The following is a 27,999-nucleotide window of genomic DNA, read 5'->3' on the forward strand; positions in this document are numbered from 1 at the left end:
ATGGACGGGCAGCCCCCGGCGGGCCCCGCCGCGCCGCGCTGGAGGCGGCGAGCGACCCCCCGGCCGCAGCCCCTCGCCTGGAGCAAGCCGCGGCCGCAGTCGTACCAGAGCCCCAGCGGAGTGCTCGTCACCGACTTCCCCGTGGAGGACAGGTGCGCCTTCGCCGTGACTCAGCCCGCCGGCGCCGGCGCCCCCTCGCCCGGCGGCCCCGCCATGGGATCGGTGTCCAACGGGACCGTGCGGCCGCCGGGCTCCCCCGCGCTGTCCCCGGAGCGGCGTTCCCGGCTGCTCGCCCTGGCTCCGGACAGCCCCGTCGGTTCGACCGCCAACGGCACCATCTCCCCGCCGGGCAGCGGGCAGGGCCGCCGGCCGCGGCCGCCCAGGACCGCGGGGCTGGCCCCGCTGCAGGAGCGCATCGTGTTCGGAGCCAGCGCTCAGCCCGCACCGTGTCCCCGGGCTGCCGAGCCCCCGGAGGAGCCGGGAGGGTCACCCGGGAGCGGCCGGGCTGCCGTGGGGCCCCCGGAGGAGCCGGGAGGGTCCCCCGGTAGCGGGCTGCCGGCGGTGCCGGGCGCGGAGCCCCCCGCGCTGCTGAGCACGCACAGCCCCGCGGCGCGCAGGGTGGGCTCGCAGCAGCTGATCCCCCGCAGCCTGGCCGAGAGCCGGCCCGCGGGCCGCGCCCAGGGCCACGAGCGGGGCCTCAAGGTGCGCAGCCTGGTGGAGACCCCCCGGCCGCCCCCGGGCAGCGACCCCGAGGACGAGCCCGAGGCCGGCCCGGGCGCGCTGCGGCGCGGGCTGCGCTCCACGTCCTACCGCCGGGCCGTGGTCAGCGGCGTGGACCTGGACGGCTCCGCCAACTGCAAGAAGAAAAACAGAATGTCCCAGCCCATCCTGAAAGCGGTGGTTGAAGATAAAGAGAAGTTCTCGAGCCTGGGGAGGATAAAGGTACGGTGCGCTGATAGGTGAAGGTGCTGGCTCCCTGGGAGCGTGGCCTGCTGATCCTGCATTTTCCATAAATGCTGGGAGTTTTCAGTTTGCTTTTTTTGCTAATGCAAAACTTTTCATAGTGACTGTGAGCTTTAAAAGTGCTGTTTTTCCAAGTGAGGTGTTGGAGATGGTGGGCTCTGTTGAAATCCAGGAGGTTCAGAGCCTTTGCTGGCTGCCTCCTGCTCGCCTTTCCTGCTGGATTCTCCAGCTTTCACAACCGAACCACGGGCTTAAAACCTGTGTCCCAGAAAGCAATAAACAGGAAAAAAAAAAAAAAAGGGGACATTGTTTTAATAAAGTCTGTGTGATAGAGACAGAAAAATTAACTTCTCCCTCACTTCTCTGAGACATTACTTTTAAAGTATTTTTAAAAATCACAGAGTGCTTTTTAAATTGATAGAAATCACTTCAGGTATTTTAATGCCTGAAAGTAATTTTAATTTTTAATGCCTGAAAGTAAAAGCAGCATGCCTGTTTTTACATCTTGGTTGTAATCCCTTAGAATCCTGTAGTAGAGTCACATTGAATGTTAATGTATTAAATTATAAAGACATACTGATAGCATTCTTTTACTTATCATACTGTACTATTGTATTTCCTTATTTTAGCTATAACTTGTTGCTGTGTGAAATGTATTCATAGATTTCTGTGTAATAAAGTACATCAGGCCAAGAGCTGATGCTGTAGCTTTTAAAAAAATTATCAGCTTTATGGCAGTTTTCTGCCATTTTGAAATTATGGTAGTGGATGCTTCTGTGAAAACACTGCAAGTGGTGAAATAGAAATTGGTGAAATTGTGAACAGCTGCAGAGTGTGGTTTGGTAATAGACTTAAAACAGTGAGTTACGTTTAAGGTGGGAGGACATGAAACTGTGCTGTCCTTGCAGAGATCTCTGCAAGAAGTGTTTTATTAAATAGACTCTCGGGCCCTGGGACTTGTTGCACCAGAACAGCTGTTCTATTTCAGAGGTTGGTTGTGCTCTCAGAAGGCTCCTTCACAAAGTGCTCGGGGTGGTTTTGTTTGCAGAGTGGAAGGGCAGCCTCTCAGAGCTGTGCCTCCACAGACAGCCCTGGGACAGAGGGATGAGCTGTAAATTCACTGAGCCCCTCTCAAGCCAGTGTAGTGTGTTTTTGAAACACAGGGAAAATACATCTAAACAAGGTACGAGAGAAATGGAACTAGGGGGACTTTTCACTTTCTCTGATGACACAATTGTTCTTAGTGAACTCTTGTCCAGCATATGAAGTTTGCAGATTAGGGCCTGTTGGTTTGGTGCCCAAGTCTTGAATAAAACAGACATTCTTGTTACTGTGATTATTTTGCGTTCTCCTCCTCCTAACATACCTCTCTTTTCTGTTAAAATTATCTGCAGAAGATGCTGAAAGGACAGGGGACGTTCGATGGGGAAGGTGAGCCCTGTTCTGTCCAGACTTGCCAACAACTCCCAAGGGAAATGAACTTGAGGATCGTTTTGCACTTCCTTTGTATGGAGTCTCAGACTCAGTACCTCATTTTTCAGTAATGCAGCTGAGATGTGGGACTATAATTTTAGCACTAGACCTACCTTAGGGCTATTTTAAAGACTATACAGTGGCAGGCTAAAAAGGTGTGTCAAGGGTTTCTTTTCCACGTAAGCTGCTGTCCCTCCCAAGAGGTGAGCTGTTGGCTGTGTTTGCCTCAGCCCTGACAGTTCCATAGAGGGCTCCTCCACGTGGGACTGCCTTCCTGCCTGTTCTGGGACTCTGCCCAGGTGCAGGACATCTGGCCCGCTGGGGTTTGGGGCCATCCCTGCAGCACACACCGGAGTTGTTACTCTGGGCTGGGGTTCACACAGCTCTTTGTGCCTTCTCATCAGCTGAGGGTGCTGGGCTGAACCCTTGGGATCTGTAAGCATTTTCTTTTCTTGCTACCTAGGCTTCAAATATATGTGTCAGGAAAACACTTCTGTGGAGCTTTATTTTTGTGTTACTTGGTAATTCCGGGTTTTGCCAAGTTTGCTGCTTTTCCCGGTATTTCAACAAGAAAACAGAACTTCTGTGGGCCTATCATAGATGTTAATAACAACTGATACTCTCTTGGCTTTTCTCTGCTTAATGCCTGTTTAAGGTCATCTCAGCTTCCTCTGTTTCTGTTTTCAGAGTTTCCCACTGTGTTCTCTTTGTATCATCCCCTTTCCTACTCTTTATTTTTATCTCTTCTCACACTGTCTCCTCATGGTGTCTTCTGGATTCTCTTCCAATGGTCCCTTCTGTCTTGGATGATCCCAGCTAATAACTTTTTCTGGAATGCCTCCCACAATTCAGTTGCTGTGACAGTTTCCTCTGTTAAAAGTGAATAACTCGACAGGCCCTTCCCCAAGAGCTGCTCCAAAGGCCACACCTGGTCTAACACTGGGGCAGGGCTGTAGGTCTGAGCAGGTGGGACAGACCCACCCAGCCAGGTGAGTTGGGGCCCTGCCTGGAGCAGCCAAACTTGCACTTCAGTTCCCCTTTCTCTTGTAGGGCAAGACTGGATGTTATCCAAAGCCTGGCCCATCTAAAAGTACCTTTCAGAGCCTGCCTGCTTAGTGGCTTAATTGGTCTGTGGGTTTTTGTGGTGTTGGATTTCTGTCCTTGCTCACTGCTGTTGCCAGGGCTGTGTGGCCAGGAAGGTTGGGAAAAGCAGGAGTGCTCCACGCCTGTGTTCCTCTGCCACTGATAGTACCATGAGTGGGTTTGGTCTTAAGGTTCTTGGGCCTCGTGCTTACTCAGGCTTTTAACTTTCTGTGTGGAATAGTTCTGACCTCAGATGTCGGAAACTGGGAAACAGTGAAATGTGAAGACAGTATTCAGAGTTGGCAGGAGAAGGGTTGCTGTGGGCAGTATGCTTTTCCTGGACATGAAAATAGTGAGACCTGCAGATCAGTGACTGCTCCACTGACACACAATCCTGTTTTTTAATTGCTGGTTAATTACAGAACTGGGTACAGCAAACCAAGGAAGAAAAAATTGTTTGCTATTTTTTTTTTCTTGACAAAGGCCACATCTGTTCTTTAATTCGGTCTGGGAGGATCTTTGGGTACAGTGATCCATTGTCACTGTACTGCACCATTGTCCAGCCCAAATCAGTCGCTATCTTTGTCTTGTGGAGTGTGAGCAGCACAGTGACACTTTGGTTTCTTTCATTGTTTAAATGCTACTTTAAATTTTTATGAGAGCTATTAAACTAACTTTCTAGCAATGACTGACATAGTGTTGTTATTTGACAGAAAATGCTGTATTATATCAGAACTATAAGGAAAAAGCTCTGGACATAGATTCTGATGAAGAGTCTGAGCCCCAAGAGCAGAAGCTGGATGACAAGGTTGTTTTTCACTATAAGCCCCTGAGGTCGACGTGGAGCCAGCTCTCCGTGGTGAGTTGTGATCCTTGTATGGCCAGAGACAGGATCTCAGGGTGGGTGGAAGCAAAGTCTTCCCTTGCTCGCTGCTGGAGTTTTTGGCTGAAATTTGTCATCGTCTTTTTCATCTCATAAGAACGACATGGAGGTCCCAGTCAGTTACTGCTCTTTGTTTCACATAACAAACAATGAAACCAAGTTCATTTTAGTGTCCTGTATTTGGCAAAGACACAACTTTAACGATTCATTAAAAAGCGTTGTGTGAGTTCACTAAAAGGGTGAGTTATACTAAAGAAAGGCTTCGGTTAGTTACAAACAAGTTGCTGCTGAATTGTTCTGAGTCACTGCACACCAGCTCTTAGGCTGACTCAAGTGCAGATATTTAATGGAAAGCATTTTGAGAAGTGGAGAGCAGAGCTGGTGGTGCTGTGCTGTCCCTTGCACAGGCTGGGAAGTGTCTGCAGGGTTTGGCAGAGCAGCACGGCTAAACAAAGTAAACTCAGCTGTTCTGGTCAGGGCTGCAGTCTCACTGCCTTCCCTGCTCATAACCTGACAAATTACTGCTAACAGCTGGTGCTGCCACAGCTCCTCCTCCTACATGTGATTTTGGGACTGAAGGAACCATTGAAATTCTGAGTTTTCGTGGTTGTTCTTGGATCATTTCTGTGGCTTCCAGAGGGATATCCCTGTCATGAAGGGTTTGGGGTTGTTTTTTGTTAATGTAGCTTGTAGAGGGTTTGGGGTTGTTTTTTGTTAATGTAGCTTGTAGATGCTTGTCTCGGGCATTAGAGAGATTCTGCCTGACAGGATCACCTGGAGTGTTTGACCATCATCTCTCTATATCCCAGCAAATGAGGGATTAAGCCTCAGGGAGATCCCCAAGGGCTGCTTAGATGGTCTGATTAGCAGAGCTGTCTTACAGATGCTGATGACCCTTTGCAGTTTAAAGTGTTGAAAGATTAATCTGATTCAGTAAATATAAAGAAGGCAAGACAATGTGGTTTTGATTTTATTTTTCCAACAATCAAGTACTTAAAATACAGTTCATTGGCTTCATGTTGCAAAAAAAAAATGTTTATAATGAAGTCAAATTGTTTTTTCTGCCTTCTGGGCAAATTAGCAGTTAAATGTTCAACAACTGAGGTATTTGGGAAGGAATGCTATTTAGTAATAGTAATGATAATTTCAAAACACTAATTTGCTTTGAGACAAAAATAGCATGAAGACCATCTCAGGAGGAGAACTGTTCTGTGCTGTGCTTCACTTACAGAAACCAACTTGTTCTTTACTGCTCCTCTCACAGAAACTTGTGCACTGTCTGTATTTGATTTGCAAAATTGGAAGTGGGGAGTATATGGGAGAAGGTGTGTGGAGAAAACAAAATCTGGGAATGTGGGACTCATAGTGACTGTGTTTATAACTCTGGAAAAATTACATGCTGTCAACATGTATTAAGAAGTTAAAAAGTGAGTCTGGAGTTGTTGCAGGAAGTCAGCTGGAAAATGTCAGTCCTGGGTTTCAGCATGTGCTAGGAAAGGAGGAGGAGAATGTGTCTGGTGTTCATGAGCAGTGCCTGTGCTGGGAAAGCGAGGGCAGAGGCAGGGGGATCCCCTCTCCCTGCAGGAGCCTTCCCTGGCAGCTGCTGCAGCTCTGACCACGCTGTGCTCGAGGGCAGTGCCCTTCAGGTCTGGAGCTGTCAAATTCTTCATGAGAACAGTAATAACAAGGGGTGTTTCTGTCTTCCTGAATGTACTCACACGTGTTGATCTTGGTTGCGACTGGTTGCTCATTCATGTAAAAATCAGCTGCTGTGAGTGGCTTTAGGGGGCCACTCACGGGGTCACTGTCCAGGACACTCACAGGGTCACTGTCCAGGGTCACTCACAGGGTCACTGTCCAGGGTCACTCACAGGGTCACTGTCCAGGGTCACTGTCCAGGACACTCACAGGGTCACTGTCCAGGACACTCACAGGGTCACTGTCCAGGGCCATTCACAGGGTCACTGTCCAGGGCCACTCACAGGGTCACTGTCCAGGGTCACTGTCCAGGGCCACTCACGGGGTCACTGTCCAGGGCCACTCACGGGGTCACTGTCCAGGGCCACTCACAGGGTCACTGTCCAGGGTCACTGTCCAGGGCCACTCACGGGGTCACTGTCCAGGGCCACTCACGGGGTCACTGTCCAGGACACTCACAGGGTCACTGTCCAGGACACTCACAGGGTCACTGTCCAGGGTCACTCACAGGGTCACTGTCCAGGGTCACTGTCCAGGACACTCACAGGGTCACTGTCCAGGACACTCACAGGGTCACTGTCCAGGGCCATTCACAGGGTCACTGTCCAGGGTCACTCACAGGGTCACTGTCCAGGGCCACTGTCCAGGGCCACTCACAGGATCACTGTCCAGGGTCACTGTCCAGGACACTCACAGGGTCCCTGTCCAGGGCCACTCACAGGGTCACTGTCCAGGGTCCCTGTCCAGGGCCACTCACGGGGTCCCTGTCCAGAGCCACTCACAGGGTCACTGTCCAGGGTCACTGTCCAGGGCCACTCACAGTGTCACTGTCCAGGGCCACTCACAGTGTCACTGTCCAGGGTCACTGTCCAGGGCCACTCACAGGGTCACTGTCCAGGACACTCACGAGGTCATTGTCCAGGGTCACTGTCCAGGGCCACTCACAGTGTCACTGTCCAGGACACTCACAGGGTCACTGTCCAGGGCCATTCACAGGGTCACTGTCCAGGGTCACTGTCCAGGGCCACTCACAGTGTCACTGTCCAGGGTCCCTGTCCAGGGCCATTCACAGGGTCACTGTCCAGGACACTCACAGGGTCCCTGTCCAGGGTCACTGTCCAGGGCCACTCACAGGGTCACTGTCCAGGGTCACTGTCCAGGGCCACTCACAGGGTCACTGTCCAGGGTCACTGTCCAGGGCCACTCACGGGGTCACTGTCCAGGGCTGCCTCTCCTCCGTGGTAGCAGCCCAGACCCCTGGTGTCACTGTCTGGGGCCTCCAGGGCTGATGTCTGCACTGGCTCCCCTTTCTCTCCCGAATCAACATGCTTGTGGTCACTTTGGCTATGGTGCAGCCACTTAGTAGATTCCTGGTGAGTTCCCCCCCCTTCAGCACCTCCTTGTTTTGAAGGAACTTTTTGTCCCTGACAGAGTTCACCTGTCTTCCTTTCATCCTTTGCTTCTCACCTCCATGGCTGAATCGGTCATTGCTGGGGAAAAGCCAGTCCAGTGGTAGTAGCAGTGATGTTGGGCCTCTTCCATTCCTTCTGGTCATGTTCTTAGCTTAAATGAAGTTTTTATTTGCTTTGTTGCTATCACACATGTGACCTTTTTTTAGATTATTTCAACTTAAACATTTTGGACATGTCAAAATTAGGTATTGAATATTCTTTGGCAGAAATGGCCGAAGCAGTCTCCATACCTGGGCCTCTGTCTTTTGGAAGTTGCTGTTGGTGGGGAGTGCAAGGTGCCCTTGGCCTGTGACTTCATGTGCCACGAGTTCATGTGTACTTTGTGGGACACACCCGTGTGTGACAGCTCCGTGTGGAGCATGACTTCAGCAGGTGCCCCTGGACCTCCCTGCACTCTGGCAGGGTCTGTGTTAACAGGGAGCACTGAAATCTGGGGATGTGTTTGTAGGTATTTCCTGTGTTGCCTTATTTTTAGAAAACTCTTCCACTGCATCCAGAAAAAAGTCACATTGCACCTTTCAGTGTCATTGCACTTCCTCGGGAATGCTCTGAAGCTTTCAGGCTCCTGATCAAAATGTACTTTAATTGTTTAATAAAAAGACATCTAATTAGATCTTGCTCAGCATCCAGAAGTGTCTGCTTGGGGTGCAGTGGGGATGTGGGAGTTGTGTTCCAAAGGCTAGTGGCTCCCACACTGGAATGCTGATGTAACTTCCACAGGCATTTTCCTGTGAGTCTGCACTTTGGTGTGCAGAGCAGAGTGTGGCACCTCTTTATTCCTGCTGTCCAGCATTTTGGGCCTGCTGTGCAGGAATCAAATGAGGAATAATAGATGCTTTAAAATTCCAGGGAGCAGGTGGAGCAAGAAGAGAAAGCTTTGGTGACAGCATGTTAGGAGCTTTTGGAGAAGACTGACAGAAATGGGTGGGAGGTCTTGTGTCTGTGGTTGCCTCTGCTCCACGAAGAGAACGGGGCCTTCCACGTGTGTGGTGCTGTGGCCCTTTCCCCTCCCTTGCCCTGGTGTCCCTCCTGATCTGGGTCCTGTGTTTAGAGCTCCTGTAGGGCCAGGCCCTCCTTGGTGCTTTGCTTTCCAGGTTTTGATAGTCCTGTCTCCCTTTTTAATCACATTTCCCCACAAAAGGCATTAAAAATATCCATTGATTTGTCTTTGTAGGTGAAGAAGAATGGCCTGTCAGAAGCCATCAGCCAGGAGGAAAGGAAGAGACAGGAGGTACTCTGTGCTTTGGCTGCTCAGGGCTGCACTGCACGCCTGCCTCAGTGCTCTGGTTCTTGATAAGGAGACGTTGATAAGGGTTCATTGCTTGGCTTCCTGCCCTCCAGTGAAGTGTCCTCTCTCCCCAGGGAGAAAAAATGAACCCAGTCTGTGCTGAGGTGCCTGTCCATGCCAGGAACTCCAGCCTGGCAGCACCAGGGTCGCTGCTGTGCCAGGGAAGAGGTGACATTAGCCTGCAGCTCACAGAGGGGGACGAGGCACAGGAGCTTTTAAAGCAGTGAGGAGCAAAGAGCAGCTTTTACAGAGCCCCTGGGCTGTACCTGCCCTGTGAGCAGTGCTGGGCACGTGGTGTGCCTGCTGGAGCCCCCGAGCCCTGGGGCAGAGCAGGGCCCTCCCTGCTGGCAGCACCTGCTGCTTGTCTGCTCTCTCTTTGCCCTTTGCTCCTTGTGTCCTCCTCCTCCACTTCCCTTTTCCCCGTGCTCTGGTGTCCACTTCTTCTGCTGTAGCCCCTGACTGCAGGGGCAGTGTCACAGGGAAGGAGGGCTTGCCGAGGGTGGCCTGGCCAGGGCAGCTGTGTCCCTGCAGCTCCTCCCGAGCTGTGTCCTTGCTCAGCAGGCAGGGCTTGCCTAGGAGCCTGCAGCATCACCTGCATGGGAATTGTCCCACTATCTTCCTTCCTTCCTCTTCAGACACAGCTCAGCCTCCTCCTGCTGGGAAGTTTTGAGACAAGGCATACATCTCAGTATATATTTCAGTGATGTCCTTTAGGAGCCATTAGTCTGTGTTTCCTGGAGCCATACTTGCATCCTTTCAAAAAGAACAAGTTCTTTGGATTCATTTTACATATAAAGTCTTCAATGTTACCAAAACTGTTTTCATGCCTGAGGGTTTTTAATTTGAGTTTTAGAGGCCAGTTCTTTCAGTGGGAGCCTAAATAAATATCTTCAAGCTGTAGTTAAATTACCAATTCATGCTTTTTCTGTATTTCCTTTAAACTACCTTTTATTGTTTGTTCTTTATCTGTTCTTTAAATTGCTTTTTAGAGCCTATTAGATTATTTTATGGTTATATACATTGTCATTGCAGAAAAATATTTGTCTTCTGCCTTGATTAATGTCCATGTCCTGTCCTCATACATGCCCCATCTTTCAGAATCTGTTAGTGAAATAGATTTCTGTGCATATTTTGGCTAAAGAAAATGGGTCACGGACTGGTTTGAACTAAAATTATTTTCAGAAGATGTTTCCTGTCAAGCCTAGCATACCTGTGTATGTGTGTACCAGCTGCAGGTGCACCTGGCCCCCTGAGAGTGAGCTGTCCTTGGGGCTCACACATCCCCTGGCCCTGGTCCTGTGCAGGTGAACCCCAGAGTGGCTTCAGGTGTCCTCCAGGAGTGCCCAGCAAGCAGCAGGGAGCTGCCCCAGCCCCTGGGTGTGTGTCAGGCACCCTTCTCTGGGTTTTGTTCTCCAGAATGTGTTTGGGTCATGCTGACATGATTCTCCCTTCCTTGCACATCAGAAGCAAAGTGTCTGCTCCACTCCTGCCTGTGCTGATGATTTTGTTCCCAGTCTGGGAAGAGCTCCAGCAGGGACCTCAGCCTGCTCCCTCCAGTCTCACTGTGCTCTTGGGGTCACACCTGCTGTTGAATTCTCTTCACTCTCCTGGTTTGCAAGTGCATTGAAAACTCTCAATATAGACTTGCTAAAAAAGACTTTTTTTTCTAGTATTAGATCACCATTTCTAATTAATGATGCAACTATTATAGAGATGAATATTTGTCATAATCTCTAGCTTACATCCAAAACTTTGCTTTGCACCCCTGCTCAACATTTTCTTTTTGTTTTTAAGGAAAAAAGCCCAATCACTAGTAAGTCTCTTCTTTTCCCCCTTTGCTTTGCAGGCAATATTTGAGGTGATATCTTCTGAGCACTCCTATTTGCTGAGCTTGGAGATCCTGGTCCGGATGTTTAAAAATTCCAGGGAGCTGAGCCTCACAATGACCAAAACAGAGAGCCACCACCTCTTCTCCAACATCACGGATGTTTATGAAGCAAGCAAAAAGTGAGTGTGGCATTTCTGTATTTAACAGAACTGCTCATCCTTAAACACAGCAGCAGGTTTCTTTTTGGATGCTGAGTTAACCGTTTTAGTGGTGAGCATTTCTTCCAAAACTCCTGCTGGTTTGAAGATGGAAAGTACAAGTGGCAGAGATGTGCACAGGAGTGTGAGGGGCTGGCCTGGGATTTGTGTCTCTGAAAATGGAGAGGGAGGGAAAGCACAGAGTGAAATCAGCATCCATCAAAGCTAAACAGTTCTGGGCTAAGTGCTGATCAGGCATCCAGACCTGGTCCTTACAGGGCATCAGATAAGGCTCAGTCTGCCCTGCTGAGCTGTTAAATTTGAGCTGGAGTTTCATACTTGCCCTGGAGAGCTGGCTGGTGCCAGGTGATGCAGAGGGTGCTGTGCTGGGGCCTCGCTGTGCTCTGGGACTGTCACCCCTGTGTGAGCACCAGGCTCTGCTGCCACAGGGATCAGCTGCTCTGCTCTGCTGCTGCCTTTGGGCACATTCCTTCAGTCTGGAGCTGGAGCAGGGGAAGCAGACACATCCAGATAGTGCCTGAAGAGGAGGAAATGGCAGATCTGACATGATACAAGTGCAGAACAGTCTAGTTCCTGCCGGTAATTACTGCCAGTGTTATTTAATCCAGGACATGCATATGTATGTGCTCTCAAGAGTACTTCACACTCCTTTTGAAAAGGTGCTGGATGTGGCTTTGCTTCCTTGCAGTTTGCTCTGCAGCAGGTGGATTATGTGTTCCACATTACTAAAGCATCAAAGTGTCTGTGCTGCTTTTCTCATCCCTGATTTGCAGTCTGAAGTGAGCACAGTGGCTGCAGGATGCTGGTGGCCTAGTGAAGGTACTCAGTGGTCACAGCTGTGGCTCTGTACAGCTTCACATGGATCTCTTTACCCGTGGAACAGAGAAATACTGGCCTCCTTTCAGAAGGGAGGCAGGATTCTGAATGGTTTTTTATTTTTGTTCCCCCTTCTTTTGTCCCCTCTGTAGAAATTGCAAAGCTGTCAATTCTTCAGCATTAAACCCTCATTTACCTTTGGTGGAACTCATGAAGGTTCCATGTTCCCAGTCACAGTAAAGTCATTTCTTGTTTTTTTTTCTCTGAGACACCACAAAATCTGTGGGATTTGACATCTGTTGTGCAGCAGTTTGACTTTTGTCCTCTGAAGTTCACACAGCAACAAGATCTTGTTTTTTGGAGGCTGATGTGCTGTGTCAAGTGCAAACCCAGTTTAGGAGCTACAGAGCAGGAGAACGTTTGGGTTGGGCTGGGGACCCTTCCTTTCTCCCTCCCATTGCCCTTTCTTTGTCTCTTGCTGTTGCCAGAGGTTGGGAGTTGAGTGGCCCAGAGCCACCCCAGTCTGGTGGCACTGGTGTCAGGGAGTGCAGCTTATCAAAGGCTTTATTTTCAAGGAAAAGTTCCTTTTTCAGGCACTCCTTACACAAAGCATGAGGTGTAAAGGTAAAGGACAATGGGGGTGAGGAGAGCAGTACTCTTAGGGGAGCTCTAACATCCCTTTTGATTAATACTCTTCAAAGGAAGTGGGAGGGAGAGGGAAAAGAAGAATGGAAAAATACCACACTAGCCTAGAATTATAATCTTATTCTTTCTTGTCTGTGAAGTCTCATGGTTTAAGAACTTGTTTTTTTATTACTTGAGGTAAAATCAGAAGTCATAACTCCTTTTTAAACTTAAAACATAATTTATTTCCCAAGTTTTGCACTACTGTTAAACTAAAACAAAACTTTGTGCTGGCTTTGAGCAATGTCATTTGTGTTAACAATGGAAGCAGTTTTAAATCAGATACCAGCTTGGTATCTCCAAGCTGTTGCTTTCTATTTTCAAGGTGTTTCAAAGTAGCAAAATCCACCCTTTTGTTATAAAGGGGAGCATCTGTCCCATTCTGCTGTTGTTTTAAGCAGCCTTTGCTTAGTACAAAACCTGAGTTTGAGTGTAGTTGCCAGCGGTTTTGGTTGCTTGGACAAAAGTTTGGTGAGCTGAAGAACCTGAGTTGATAAAAATACTTTATAAAAACCTTTAGTTGAAACTTGAAGCCTCTGTCTAGGAACTTGGACTCGGAAGACGTTCAATGGAAACTGTCCAGTAACACCAGGACAGGCCTGCAGTGGCTGACAGGGCCATTCCTGGGGGAACAAAGCTGCCTTTGTTGGAAGCAGAATGCAGCGAGCAGAGACTGTCTCTGCTTTTGGGAGCTCCCTGGAATGTCTGTGACAGAGGGGAGTGCAGATGAATAACCTGTGCAGCACAAGCTGTGTGTGTTCATGGGAACCTCCTGGAAGGTGGCTGCAGAGAGCTGGAGCTCACTGGCCCCTGTGTGATGTGCAGGTCACAAGTGCTGAACCCAAACTCTCACCGGTCCAGCCCTGGGCAGGAGCTGTTGGACTGGGCTGTGGGGATGCCAGGGAGCAGCTCAGGCAGGCATGAGTCAGGAATGCAGCCTGAGAAACCAGTGCCAGGGTCAGACAGCTCCCCAGGAGCCTCTCTGGGGAAAGAGGAGTCCCAGGGAAATCAGGGAAGTGTGTTCAGGAGCAGTTGGTCTGCAGGGTCAGATCCCCAGGTTTAGAGGAGGAAGGAAAGCTTTAGCATTTGTGCTTTCTCTGCTGTTAGGCCAGGGAAGGGCAAATGCTTTTGTGATACCAGAGCAGCATTAGCAGAAAAAGATGCTAACAAAAGCATTTTAACAGATCCTGTCTGCTTTAAACTCTGTCTTCGTCACAGGATCACAGGCTGTGAGCACTCTGGTTGTGATGGGTTCTTGGCTTGTCAAAGACATTCCCATTTCCTTGCCCCAGTGTCTCTGGGTGTGTTTGTTGGCTGAATGGACATTTGTTGTCCTGCAGGTCCCACCTGTGACCAGGTGCTGAGGGCACCTTCCTGCTGTCTCAGGAATCTCTCTGGAGCAGGATATCTTATAACAGCAGGGCTGCTGTGGATTTGTGCCAGGGCACTGTAAATAGTGCCAGTGGCTCCCCAGGGGACAGGCCTGGGGCGTGGGCTGGCCCCAGGCTGGTGACAGAGGGAGCACAGGGGCTGCAGGGCCAGCTTCTCCTTGCTGGGCTCTGCCTGCTCCTGGGTATGCCCAGGAAAAGGTGTTCATGGGCTGTGGGTCTGCAGGGTTAGGTGTCATATTTGTGTGTGTAGCTGTGTGTTGGTTTCCATTCTGAGACTGGGAATTCACCAAACAAACTGATTTCAGTTCTGCACTTTAATCACCCTCTCTCCAGCCTTTTTGTTTTTTTAATAAAAACTGATTTTGATTCAGCATAAAAATTCTATGGAAATAAACACTATTTTTTCCTATTTTTACTGTTTTAAATCCCCCCTTCCCTTCCCTAAATAACAATAATGTTGCAGATGTTCAGCTTCTGTTCCTGATGAGAAGGTTCAGATTTGGAGAGGTTAATCAGAAATCTTTGTTACTTCTAGCTGAAGTTTTCTCAGGGTGGCAGTTGTTACTTCAGTGCCCCTGTGTCCAGGGGCAGGAGGCTGAATTCTGCTTGCTGCCCCTCCAGGGGTTTCTGTCCCTGGTGGTGCCAGCAGCACTCTGGAGCTAAACCTGCATTTCTGAATTTGGCCCTCAGGAGTGTTGCAGAGTGGATGGTTCTTTTAAACAGTGGAAGGGCAAGATGAGGGAAATCAAATTCTGTCCTAAAATGCTGTTTGACTTTCTCTGAATTGGATCTAACTTTAACCAGAAAAGTCCTGGATTTAACAAAGAGATGTTTGAAGTAAATCCTGACATTCAGCAAAAATAGCTGCACACATCACAGCAAATTCCTTGTTGGTTAAATTGAATGGAATCATTCCATCCCTCAGTCCTGAGCTTTATGGCAGAATCTATCCTAAAATTGTAAGTGAAAGGGTTTATGATGTGTCTGGTTCACTGATTGTATCTAATAATTAGCAGATTAGATATGGAAAACTACAGCTTTTGATTCAAACTTTGATGCAGGCTTTCCTTATGGGACATACTGGGAGATGGGGCTTTGATTTACAGCTCCTCTTTGTCCCTCTTTTCCCTTTTTTCTTTTCTGTCTTTACTCTCCGAGATCTTTACCATTCTTGCAGTGACTGTCTCTGATGATGTCACTGATGAAGCACCAGATAAATTCTAAAGGTGGAAGTTGTGCCCAGCAGGGTCCAACACCTTGTCAGTGTGCCATAACACAGCAGGAAATGCTGGATTTCCTCATGTCCTGAGCAAAGGGAATTGGCAACAGTGGGAGCTTCTCCCAGCCATAAACATGTCTGAGCAGAGAGAAACAAATCCCAGTGTGGGATGGGGCTCTGCCATGCCTCCTGAGACACTGCAGACTCCATACTTACCAGCTCTTTTTTCTGTAATTTTATTATTTGTGTGTCCCTTGGGGCTGGTGCTGGCACTAAACCCAAATGCACAGCACAGGACAGGTCTGTGACTGCTCAGGATGTGCTGTGCCTTGGAGGGGCTGCGTGGGGGACAGAAGGTGCTGAGGGCTGTGCCTGCAGCAGTGGCAGGGCTGTAACAAATCCTGCTCAGCTCTTGCAGTGATAAGCAGCCCTGCTTATCAGCCAGTCCCTCTGCAGTTACTGTGTCAGAGCTTCACAAAAACAAAACCCAAAACCAGACCAAAATCCACTGATTGTCGTGGCTCTGGCTGACCCAGTGAGAGCCTGGCAGCCACTCAGTGCAGCAGCTGCTCGTAAGAGCACCTGGAGAGTGCCTTGATTTAGTTCAGCCCTGCTGCTGCACACCATCAGCTGCTGTTCACCCTGTTCTGCTGCTCTCGCAGGTTTGAGGTGTGTTCATAAAGCAAACTGGAGAGCATCACTTGAAAAAGGTGGCAGATTTGAAGAGCCACTGTTAGTGATAAAAAAATTAAATAAAGGGCTGAAATTAAATAAAGCAGATTTCAAAATATTACAGCTTAATGTGAGCTCATGTGTTCTGAGTATTTCCTTAACGTTTTCTGTGCTGTATGAGAATTCTTTTATGAACTTGTTTACTCCAGGGGTAAAGAGGATTCTTGCAGTGAATGCTGATGTACAAAGGCTGCAGCCAGGACAGCTTCTCATGTGTGAGGGGTGACGTGCAGAGCTGATCTGTGAGCTGTTCCACCCCAGCCAGTGGGGGATTTCCAGTGAGCATCACGGAGATCAAGGCTTGTGCTTTGGGAACGCTGGGAGTGCAGAAAGCAGTGGGACAGAGACAGACAACAGGGAAATTGTCAGAACAAGCATGGCTGGGGAAGAGCCAGCTCAGGATTTTGGGTTCTGTGCCCATTTTCAGTGTTTCCAGTCTGTGTTTGGTTCCAGTGGAGGACTGCAGGATGTGAAGCCTGTCCTGCTCCACCACCACGTGGCTTTGTCCTTGGCTCGACAGCCACACATAGCTGTACTCCACTGAGCACTCCTGGTGCTGTGCTGCCTTTAATTGCAAGAGGAAATGTGTTAATGTGTGTATGGAGTAGTTTCATTTCTTTTCCAACCCCGTTTCTGGAAATTCTGGTCTGACCAGCTCAGTGATGCTGTTGGGTTGTGGCAGTGGGAGAGTGGGAAGTGCCTGTGCCAGGGCTGCTGCTGGGCTGCCAGGGGCCAGCAGCAGCCCCGGGCCCGTGTCCTGGGCCTGTGTCCCAGTCCTGTGTCCTGGGCCTGTGTCCTGCCAGCACTGCCCCCCCTGCCCTGCCAAAGGAGGGATGGCCTCGCCCTGTCAGCGGCCAGCCCAGCTGGCATCGGTTGGTGACCGGGTTGTGTCAGGGGAGTGCTGTGAGAGGAAGATGCTGTTTGCATGTAGAAGTGAGCAGTTGATTTCACCCCCCCAGGTTCTTTGAAGAACTCGAGGCAAGGCACCAGAACAACATTTTCATCGACGACATCAGCGACATCGTGGCGAGGCACGCGGGCTCCTCCTTCGACCCCTACGTGAAGTACTGCAGCAACGAGGTGTACCAGCAGCGCACCCTGCAGAGACTGCTGTGAGCAGGGCAGGGCTCCCGCGGGCCCAGCAGGGCGACAGTGGCCCTGTGGGCACACCTGGGTCTGCCCTGGCACTCAGGGGTGGCAGCTCCTGAGGTTTAATGTCGGTGCTGGGGCTGGCAGATCTGAGGGAATAAAGCTGAAGGCTGGCGTGGTCTGACTCCTGCAAATCACGCTTCCTTTTTATAAAATAATGGTTTATTTAAAATGTAAAATCGTTTGGTGAAACATCCCGTTGAATTCTTGCATCCTCTCTCCCCCCAGAGCCACAAACCCAGCGTTTAAGGAGGTGCTGTCCCGGATCGAGGCCCACGAGGATTGCCGGAACTTGCCCATGATCTCCTTCCTCATCCTCCCCATGCAGAGAGTCACTCGTCTCCCCTTACTGATGGATGTGAGAGCACCTGCTTCCCTCTCTCCTTGCTGCTTGTTCTCACAGTGTTAACATTCTCTCATGCTCAGTTCTGGTTCTCTCCAGTCTCTTCGTGCCTTCTCCCTTTCACCACTCCTGGGCTGTGGATTATGGATTCCTGCTGCATTTGTTTGCTGACTGGGACTGGGCCCTCCTGCTCCCCATTCACAAGTTAAATACTTGGATGTTCTAGTAGGAAAATAGTACAGTAAAGGGTCAAAATGGTTCTGAAACTCAGCAGGAACCAGCACAGGAATTGTATGCAGTGCTAGGATAGAAATGAACCCTGCAGCTGAAAAACAAGACCTGCTGTCCTGTAGGATGGGTGAGGGCCCTTAGGCAGGGAATACTCTTGGGAACCTGAAGGATGGACTCCATTCCCAAGGGAGCTGTGTGTGAGTGCCACTGAGCTCTCCCTCCCTGTGCAGGGACTCAGAGAGAGTGATGGAAGTGCCAGGCAGTGTTTGTCAGGCAGAATTCACACCAGGAGCTGGGGGATTTCAGTTAAGGTGCCAGGACTAAGTGAGGAGCTGGAGCACCAGCAGGAGTGCAGATTGTGATCAGGCTCAGATTCCAGCACTGGTAGGAGCCAGAAACAGAACTGATAATTTTGTTTTGTATATTTTTAAATTGAGCACTGATGAATTTGATCACCTGGACAGTTAGTTCATTCACAGACACTGAATTCTCTCTTCTCTGCAGTACATTTTTAGGTTAAAAAATGGAATAATAATCCAGTGTTCCTGCAGAGTGTCACTGGGGGTGCCTTTCCCTTCTTGGGTTTATTTCTCCTATACCTCCTTCCCCTCTTTGGGTGAAATGATCTAAGCAATCCAATCAAGCATTTTATTTCCCACTCCTTCAGTTGTTTTTTGTTTGGAGATGGTTGCATAAACCTTGTCTTGAGAGGTGCAAAGCATCACTCTGTTCCCAAACTTTCCAGGGAGGCATTCCTTAGTGTGACCAAGTGACCAGTGCTCCCTCTTGATCTCAGTCCACAGCTGAGGTTCAGCTCCTAGATTTCAGTTAAGATGTGAAATCTCTGTGGGTTGCAGTCTGTGCTGCTTGGTCCTCTGAAGTAACTGATGTTTTCTTTCAGACTATTTGCCAGAAAACCCCCAAGGATTCAGCAAAATACGAGAACTGCAAGCAGGCTCTGAAAGAAGTCAGCAAGGTACATTCTCAGTTAATTCCTGTGTACTTCCAGTGCAAAATGGATGTTTTCCATGCATAAGTAATGCAGGCAGGAAGAGCACTGAAGCATAAGGACTCTGCATTGTTGCATTTAAGGAAGGGCACTGGGATTGGGTTTGTGCAGAATGACTGGCTCCTACTTGGGAAAAGATCCCAAACTGGATGATCCTGTGGTGATTCCAGGTTTGTGTGGGGGAGCAGTGTGGGAGGTTAATCCAGCTGGCAGGAGGGTGTGTGTTTGGAGCTGATCATCAGCCTGGGTCAGAGCAGTGGCCCTTCTCAGCCAGAACTTGGGCTGAACCTTTGTTCCCCCTGGAGAATCACAGACTGTGGGATCACAGGGGTGAGGGGGAGCTGGGAGCGGTGCAGCCGTGGGGCCAGCCCTGGTCACTGTGGGCCTGCAAACACCACGTGGAGGTGGACGTGCCCCTGCTGGGTCTGTGCCCCTGCTGGGCCTGTGCCCTGCTGGGTCTGTGCCCCAGAAGTGCCTTTGTGCCCTGCTGGGTCTGTGCCCTGCTGGGTCTGTGCCCCAGGAGTGCCTTTGTGCCCTGCTGCTCTGTGCCCCAGAAGTGCCTTTGTGCCCTGCTGGGTCTGTGCCCCAGAAGTGCCTTTGTGCCCTGCTGGTCTGTGCCCCAGAAGTGCCTTTGTGCCCTGCTGGGTCTGTGCCCTGCTGGGTCTGTGCCCTGCTGGGGTCTGTGCCCCAGGAGTGCCTTTGTGCCCTGCTGGGGTTTTTGCCCCAGAAGTGCCTTTGTGCCCTGCTGGTCTGTGCCCCAGATGTGCCTTCCCAAGGGAGCAGCAGTTTGCTGCAGGCTCAGGGCCCCAGCCCTGCTCAGCCCCTCTCCCTTTGCAGCTCGTGCGTCTGTGCAACGAGGGCGCGCGCAAGATGGAGCGGACGGAGATGATGTACACCATTAACTCCCAGCTGGAATTCAAAATCAAGGTAGGGTGAGGGTCGTGTTCCTGACCAGCCAGGACAGTGAACAGTGCAACTTCATTGGCATGGTCATATCCAACAGTGGTTCTTGCAAAATGGTCTTTTGTGGCACAACAGAAATTAAAATTTATGGTCAAGTATTTTAATTTTAGTAGAAGGTGATGCCACAGCACAAGGGATTTTGAATAAATACCGAGTGTAGAGTATTCTTTACTGTAAAGATAAAGCTGCTGTGAAGATTTTGGCATTAGGAGAGCGGCCAAAGGCTGCTGCTCACTGCTCAGATTTGCTTATGCACCTGATGGGAGAGGTGTGCCTGGGAAAACACTTCCAGGCCAGGGAAGGATCCAGGGGGTGTTTGTCCTTCCCCTCAAGGGTGGGATATCACAGGTTAATATTAAGAACTTCCTGTACAATCAGCCTTTTGTAGGAAACAGCAGCAGAGCCAGTCATAGGTAGGGGAGGTTTATTGGATTTTCTTCAAGTACATTTATTGTTTGTATTGTGTTTGCTACGATCCCATTTCTATGGTTGATGTCTGCTCCCATTACACAATGAGGATTCTTCTAGGAGAAGATTTTTTCATTATCAGGCATGTAGTGAGTGGAGGTTGGTTCATGGTTTTAAAAGTACAGCTCTTGAAAGGCTCTGGGTCAGGCTGGGGCAAATGCTGCCTCCAAAAAGACATTTTCAATTTGCAAAAGTATTTTTATTCTCAGATTTTGTCTAAAAATTCATAGTAATAATATTTGCTTATAGCAACAGCAACAACAAATACAACAGCTCTGGGCAAGTGACACCAGAGCATTTCCTGAGGGGTGGTAGCAGACTCAAGTCTGCAGCCCCAGTGTGGGGCTGAGCTGCTCCGTGGTTCCCTCAGATCCCAGGAGTCCCTCGGGATCTGCAGGCTCCGGGGTCCCTCTGTCCCTGCCCATCCCTCTCTGTGGGCTCTGTGGCTCCTGGGTGACCCCACCTTGCCCTGGGGCTTTGTCTTTCCGAGCTTTTGTGTGAGATTTCCTTTTGTGCATCCAAGCCCCAGCCCTGCAGCTCCTCAGGCCCCAGGGCAGGGAAGTCCCGCTCTGGTTAAATGCATTTTTTCCCTTCTGAGAGCCCCTTTTCTGCAGCAGGGACATGGTGCACGTGATTTGCTTCTTTGGCAATTAAGGAAAAATTAAAGTAAAACCAAGCTGCCTCTGGAAGAGAGTCAATTAGGAAAATGAACTCATTTGGAGTACAGATTAGAAGAATTTTTTTGTTCATCCTCAAATAGAACTTTTAAAAGTATTTTTTGCTTGTAAACCAATCATCATGGGACTGTAATTCTGTTTTATAGCCATTATAAATCAGTTAAAGTATTTCTGTTCTTGCCCAGCCTCACTGAGTTTTGGAGATTTGTTTATTATTTTGTTAGATGTAACTGTGGAGAGCTTCACGGGAGCCCAAGGGAAGTGACTCAAATCTCATGTTGCTTGTGTACACGGCTCAGCTGTGGAATTCAATTTTTAATGAAGTTTCAGCAGTTTATGTTCTTAAATTTTACATCTTTTGCAGGAGAGAAGTTGTGGGGGTTTGTTTTAGGGAGTCAGTGTTTGTTCTCCAGCAGAGAGGTCTCAGTCCCAGCGCTGGGTTTGGGTTTGGCTCAGCAGGTACAGGCAGGCTGCAGTTGGCTTGGCCAGGGATTAAGGGATACAAAAAGCCAACTCATGCAGAATGGGGAAGGCAGCTGACAAACTGCATCAAGGGATACTTTTGAAAAGTATGTGAAAGGTGCTTAAATGAGGGGGAAACAGGCTCTTGTGTTCATTAGTGTGGCCTGGAGCATCTCGGGGCAGCCTCAGAGGGGTCTGTGTGAGCAGGACAGTCCCACATCCCCTCCATCTTCCTGGCCCAGAGGAACAAAAGGGCTTCCTGTGGGCTCTGTGTCTCCTGCAGCTGGCAATAATTTGGATTAATAAAGGCAAGTCTTCACATCAGGCAGCTCAGATCCTCTGGGGCTGTGGTGCAGCTGCTGCAGGTGCTGGCTCTCACCTCGGGAGAAAGGGAGCTCCTGCTCCACGCACACGAGCTGGATGAAGAGGAGCTGTAGGATCCCTAATGAGCCTTTATTTCCAGTAAAGCCTGGCAGGGAGCTGGGACACTTCAGGAGCCCCAGGAGAGCAGCAAGGCCATGGAAACCTTCCCGTCCTGCTGCTGAGGGGCAGCACGTCAGAGGTGTGGAAGGAAGGAGGTTGTCCCTGCACCTCCTGGGGCCAGGAGGCTTTGTACAGCCCTGCCCCCCTTTCCCGGGTGGCACAGGGATGTCACCTCTGCTGCCCTGAGGTACCCAGGACACTCCGGTGTCCCCACGTGCCTCGGGAGCAGCTCTCACCCTGCAGACACATTCCTGAAGTCAGGCTTTGCTCGGTGCCCTCAGGAGCTCTCACAGCCTGTTCCAAAGCCCGTGGGATCAGCCAGGTCTGTTCATTTCTCTTTTCAGTGAGCACTGATGACAGGTGCCCCAGTGATTCCCAGGTATTTGCAGCTGTTACCTGTGTGCTGTAGCGATGATGCAGTCCCTCAAACTTTGGTAACCTCTTTGTGTTTGTGGTCTCTGAGCTTTGAGTTTATTCAAGCATTTTTCCCAAATGGATTGTACTCTGTTGTCTGTTTTTCACAAATTCTCTAATTTGGAAGGATTACAATGTGATTCTCTTGCCTTGCAGCCATTTCCATTGGTTTCCTCTTCACGGTGGTTGGTGAAAAGGGGTGAATTAACAGCTTATGTAGAAGACACTGGACTTTTTTCCAAAAGAACCTCTAAGCAGCAGGTGTACTTCTTCCTCTTCAATGATGTCCTCATCATCACCAAGAAGAAGAGGTAAGAGTTTCACCAGTATAAAATTATTTTTGTGTTCAGTCCTTGAATCACAGTGACTTTTAACACGATCCTGGCTGTGGAATGAGTTCAGGAGTTATTTGAGCCTTTACCATGGGTTACAAATAACAAGTAACTGCTTGTAAAACAGGATTTACTTTTGGCAAACACAGTTAAGATCCCAAATTGTCAGACGAATTAACAAGATGATTCTTTATGCCCTAGCAAAGACAAGTTTGGGAAGGATAAAGCATTGGGAATGTCCTTTTCCCTGCACACTTCCCAGGATTGCAGGAGCAGGAAGCTCCCTCTGCCCAAGTGCCAGAGCTCAGTGATGGTGCTGGAGCTGGGGTGAGCCCTGCTCCCACCCCCAGAGTTGCCATGGCACCACAGCAGCCGACAGAAATGTTTGCTGCTAGTTGGGGTTGAATGTTTGTGGTTTTCCTTGAGCAGCTGAATCTCAGGAGATTCTTAACATTGCACTAAGACCTCTCCTCACTTTGTGCTAAAAATGGCCATTTTTGGGGCTGCACTTGGGGCTTTACCCAGAGTCCATCTCCAGCCCTGGCTCAGCAGCCTCTGCCTGGCTCTGCCCCGTGTCCATGTGCTGGAACTGGGGGGGAACTGTGGCTCTGACCTGCTGGAGGTGCTGCAGAGGAGGGAGCCAGAGGGCTCTCCAGTCACAGGGCTGCTCCCCAAGACTGGGCAGGAGGGGATTTGCAGTGTGTACAAGGCTTTGAAGAGGGATAAAAGTCCACTTTTCCCTACTGTCCAGCTTCTACTTTATTTGGAATGTTTCTTCTGACAGTTGTCCTTGGAGCCCCTGCTGTGTGTAGACACAGTCTGATTTTTTTTTTTTTAATGTTAAAAATGACATAATGCTTGCCAAGCACGAATGCAGTGTCCTGAGGGGAGCAGTCAGTGCCAGCAGGTGTGGGGATGCTGTGGGCTGGGTTAGGGCGTGAGGCAAAGGGAGCAGGGAAATCAGTGCACTACTGACCCCAGGGGGCTCGTGGGAAATGCTCTGACTGCTCTTACATCTGTTTGGATTCCCTTCAGCAGGAGTCTGATCCAGTGGGTTTGTGGGATGGAAGTGAGGAGTAGGAAGGGTTTGTAGAGGTTTATCTGTTGCTTAATTAGTACGAACTGGTGTTATGATTAGCTGTGCACATGTACAGACTAGTTGATTAGTTCATAAGAAATGCATTTATTATTCATTGCACAAATGCATAGACACACTTCTTTTTCAGACACAAGATTCCCATGTAGTGATGGCAGCACTCCCAGCTGGGATTGCCAATTCTTCCCTTGGCTAAGGAGTTATTTAGACTAAAATACCGAACTGACTTCTTTAAAAAAAATACACCCCCCAAAATCCCCAAACTTACCCCAAAAAACCAAGCCCCAACCAGCCCTTTGTGTGGTTCAGAGCATCTGAGCAGGACTGGTTCCATTAGAAGCGTGTTCTGTGTCCATCATTTGGGAGTGCACAAAGTCATTCTGCAGAAAGAACCCAAAGCCATCTCAGTGTTTATTTCCCAGAGCACCGGTGGAAATGTCCCCTGGGAGCTGAACTAGGGCTTTGTGTTACACCAGACCTCTGGCAGAAGTTGGTTACCCCGTGTGGAGCTGGGAGGTGCTGGAAGAGCTGTCCCTACCGCGGTGTCGGATGTGTCTGTGGCTGGGGTTGCTTCCAGACGAGCAGAACGGGAATCTAAAGCGTAACGGGTGTGTTCTTCCTCCCCGGCGTGCCCTGCAGTGAGGAGAGCTACAACGTCACCGAGTACTCGCTGCGGGAGCAGCTGCTGGTGCTGCCCTGTGCCGGGGAGGAGCACGGCTCCTCTCCCGCCAGGAGCGCGGCCGGGATGCTCCACTCGGGCCGCAGCGCCGCGTCCCACCTCTTCAGGCTCCTGCTGCTCAGCAACCACGCCGGCGACAGGGTGGAGATGCTCCTGGGAGCAGAGACTCAGTGAGTACAGCTACCTAAGGGATTTCCTCACCTGGTTGTCTCCACGGGCAGCTCCTCCCGCCCTGCCCAAAGTACTGAACGTTTATTTATTTATTTCTGTTGGTTATTCTGGTTTGTTAGTTCAAACTGCTGGGTAAGGCCTCGATGACCCTGCCTGCAGAGAGCAGCGTGGCTGTGCCTCGGGCGGGTTCCAGTGTGGGGCCAGCCCTGTGCGGGGTCCCTCACCAGGTGGTGGCACCGTGGGGCTGTGCGGGCACAGCACCAGGGCGTGGCACGGGCGTGTCCCAGGCACACCCAGGGCGCTCTGGGCTGGTGCTGATGGCTGCATGGCACAGCAGTGGCAGCAGAGCAGGGTCAGAGCAGGAGGAGCTCTGCTCCTTGCTCTCCCGGGCACCCTGAGGAGTGTCCTGCCTTAGAAAGCAGCAGCAGCAGCCAGTGCCTGTCTGGGATGGACATTGCCATCAACTTCCACACGGCCTCCCAGCACTGAAAGTGTTCATTTGTTCTGGGGGAAGCTGGAGGCAGGACAGAGACATGAAAGGGAATGCTCCAGACATGTCCCTGCCTGGAAAAATCGATAGTTTTAGGTTGGCTTTCAAAGTTTGGAATATCCGTGAAAGGAACTGAAGATCATCAGTGCTTCCTATTAAAGATCTCATTATGAAAGCAGGAGATGATTCAGACTTGTTTGGAAATGCAATTTTATTGGGGAAAAAATGCGGGACATTTTTAGTTGTCTGGGCTTTGTATGAAAAGACATTTTGTTCTGCAGACTTCTTATTGATTTGTTCTGTGCTGTTTGCAGTATAAATAGCAGTCTAGCTGATCATCAGAGCAAGAGTCGGAAAAGAATTCCTGTATTTTAAGTTACCTATTTTTATAGTCTTTTGAGAAGGATGGGAAGGAATTTCCAAGGCCAGACAGTTCAGAGAGTTGCGTGTGCCTTCGGAATAGTTTTGTGCAGGTAAAACTGAAATGTTTTCTCTGACCCTGAGATTTCCAGCACAGTTTAACTGTATTTCACCACCTTCTGTGGCACGTGGGTCCCAAGGAGAAAAGTACCAGTGTTAGGTGAGAACTTTCTATCACCCTGTGAAGAAGGCAGAGAATACACAGAGGTGGTGATACACAGGGGTTACTCACAGGTGCTGAAGGGAGAGATGCTGGCACTGGAAGAAGTAGGGGCAGTCTCTGAGCTGGCCATTATCCAGGGCATGAGTTGGGACACGGGGTTCTGCTTTGCAGGAGTGACAGAGCCCGCTGGATCACGGCGCTGGGCCAGGACAGCGACGGGCACCACACGGACAGGACCAGTAAGTCACAAGTGCTGGGACTCGTGCCTGCTCTGCAGGGCAAGCACACTGCCCGCAGTGGGGCTGGTGGGGGAAGGTGTAAAGTGGAGATTTTTAAATCAGTGGTGATGGGTTGCAACAAAAGCCCCTGCCCTGGACTGCTTTAACTGAGCCTGGCTCACTCCTTCCCCAGCGCTGGCTCAGGTGGAGATCATCAGAACGTACACAGCCAAGCAGGCTGATGAGCTCTCTCTCCAAGTCGCTGATGTCGTTTTGGTTTATCAAAAAGTGAATGATGGTGAGTGAGGATTTTGCTGTCAGTAACCATTTGTCATGTCTGCAGGGGGACCCAGCTACAAAAACTTGTTTCCTATTAGCACAGGGCTGCAGTGAGTAAAAATTCAGCTCCCAAGGAAAACGTGAGCATTTGGGTTCAGGTTTCTAAAGGAAGCAGCAGATGCAACCAGCTGTAGAACATGGCTGCTGGCCAGTTTTGGCATGGGAGGGGTCCACAAATAGGAAATTGAATTTGTCTAAAACCAGGGGGCTCAGACATTCTAGCGAGTGCCAGGGTTGTCCAAGAAAAACAGCCCCAGTGTGTCGTGCCATGGCCTGGACTCCTGCTACAGCTCTGGCCCAGGGCGGTTGCTGAGGTTTGCCACAGGATCAAGTATCCCAAGATCACTGTGATTCCTGCCCAGACCTGCCCACAGCTGCACTGATAGCACCAAGTGCTGGCTCAGGGATGCAGGACAGTCAGTACTTGAGGGACTAAACTCTTAACTTGCTGTTGCTCAATTACCTGTGAAATCAGAGATCCTGTCACTCGTGCTCCATTATTGTACTGCAGCATTACTTCAAACTATATTTGAATGACAGAAGAGAGTGAAATTGTGCCATACTTTGCACAAACTATTTTTTACCTAGTCTGGCTGGATTAAAAACATCTGCCAAAGCTGTCCTAGACTGGTACTTGATTCCCAGTGAAGGCAAATGCAGCGTGTACCTCAGTGCCAGTGCCAGGGTGGGGTCAGCTGCAGAGGTGTCACTTTGTCCCTTCCCTGCAGGCTGGCACGAGGGGGAGCGGCTGCGGGACGGCCAGAGGGGCTGGTTCCCCTCGGAGTGTGCCAAGGAGATCACCTGCAGGGCCACCCTGGACAAGAACATGGAGCGCATGGGGCGCCTGCTGGGGCTGGAAACCAACGTGTAGCCACGTCCTCGGCCTGGCTGGGACAGGGGACAGCAGAGCCACAGCCCAGCAGCACCAGAGCCTGGCAGCTGCCCCCGAGGCCTGGCCCCAGCAGAGCAGCAGCACCTCGCAGCCGTGTCTCGGGCAGCTCCTGCAGCTCCTGCCTCGCTGCCTCCTTACGCTCTTGCTCCATCTGCTCTCGAGCATCTGAAGCTGTTTGCACAGCAGAACTCTGTAGGGGCCTGGCCCCCTGCCCCGGCGCTGGCAGCAGTGTGGGTGTCCTGCTCCAGAGCCTGTGCTACAGGAGCCTTCCCCTCGTGCCAGCAGCCGTGTGGCACCTGAACCCGAGTGAGCAGCTGGACTCTGTAAAGGCTGAGCTACCTCTCCAGGAATGGCCCCGGCCTGGCACCACCAGAGCTGCCCAGGGCCCTGCAGCTGTGCCTCCCTGAGGCTGCCCAGACTGGCTCCAACTTCTGCCGTGGGCAAAGGATTTCTGAAAGCCAGAAACGGGTACCACCCTCTGCACGGTGCTGCTGCTCCACCTCAGCACAGGTATTTTACTGCAGAGTAAGTGCTGGAAGTGGGGGCAGTTGTTTCTGAGGTCTTGCACTTCACTCAGTGCTTCAGAACATGAATGCACTCACTGCTCTGGGAACAAACGCACTCAAGGCTGAGCAGAGTCCAGGGCAGGTGTCTGGAGAGAGGTGTGAGTGTGTATGATAAAAACCCTCCCTTTTAAGGACCAGCTGCTGCCTCAGCAGTGTAGAAATGAGGGGACAACTTGTAGTACCAAGGCTTTCTCCCTGTTACCTTCCCCAGCCTCTGCTGGTTTTTATCCTGCAGGATGCTGATTTGAGTGGTGTGTGAATTGGGTGTTTGTAAAGAAGTATGGCTCTAATAATTTACACTAGGAAGGCAGTAATTTTGTACAAAAATACTTACCTGGACAGTGTGACAGTGGTTATACAGCCTTACAAATTAATTTATAAGTGGACTGATAAGATAGTAATGAGAGAAACTGTAAATGAACAAAGTCTTATTTAACATAGTAAAAACACTGCTACTGTTTTAACAAATTTTACTGTATAGTGGATGTTTATCACATAACTGAATGTATAAATCCAGGCATTAATTTTATTCAGATTTTTTTAATACACTGTATATATTTTTCATACCTAGTTTTTCCAAAAATGCTGTAATGTTTTATAAAGACATTTTTCATTTTTCCTATTGTTGGACACAGTTCTTCAGGAATTAAAAGACTTCTATGATTTTATAGGACAACAATCAATAA

General features: G+C 49.9%; 1 protein-coding gene across 2 annotated transcripts; it reads left to right on the forward strand.

The window, feature by feature from the left end:
• On the forward strand, positions 1–27,999 carry ARHGEF26 (Rho guanine nucleotide exchange factor 26). Of its 2 annotated transcripts, XM_053951172.1 has the most exons (14): positions 1–942; positions 2,358–2,394; positions 4,233–4,378; positions 8,747–8,803; positions 10,707–10,867; positions 16,708–16,860; positions 17,126–17,255; positions 18,373–18,447; positions 19,318–19,407; positions 22,104–22,258; positions 24,015–24,224; positions 25,470–25,537; positions 25,710–25,814; positions 26,584–27,999. In XM_053951172.1, exons 1-14 carry the CDS (start codon positions 1–3, stop codon positions 26,724–26,726), a joined length of 2,472 nt encoding a protein of 823 aa, XP_053807147.1. In that variant the 3' UTR covers positions 26,727–27,999. The 2 variants fall into 2 exon arrangements, with proteins under 2 accessions (XP_053807147.1, XP_053807148.1); XM_053951173.1 differs by lacking the exon at positions 8,747–8,803 and having other exon boundaries at positions 117–942.

The sequence above is a fragment of the Vidua chalybeata genome, chromosome 10 (assembly GCF_026979565.1).
Source record: "Vidua chalybeata isolate OUT-0048 chromosome 10, bVidCha1 merged haplotype, whole genome shotgun sequence".
NCBI lineage: Eukaryota > Metazoa > Chordata > Aves > Passeriformes > Viduidae > Vidua > Vidua chalybeata.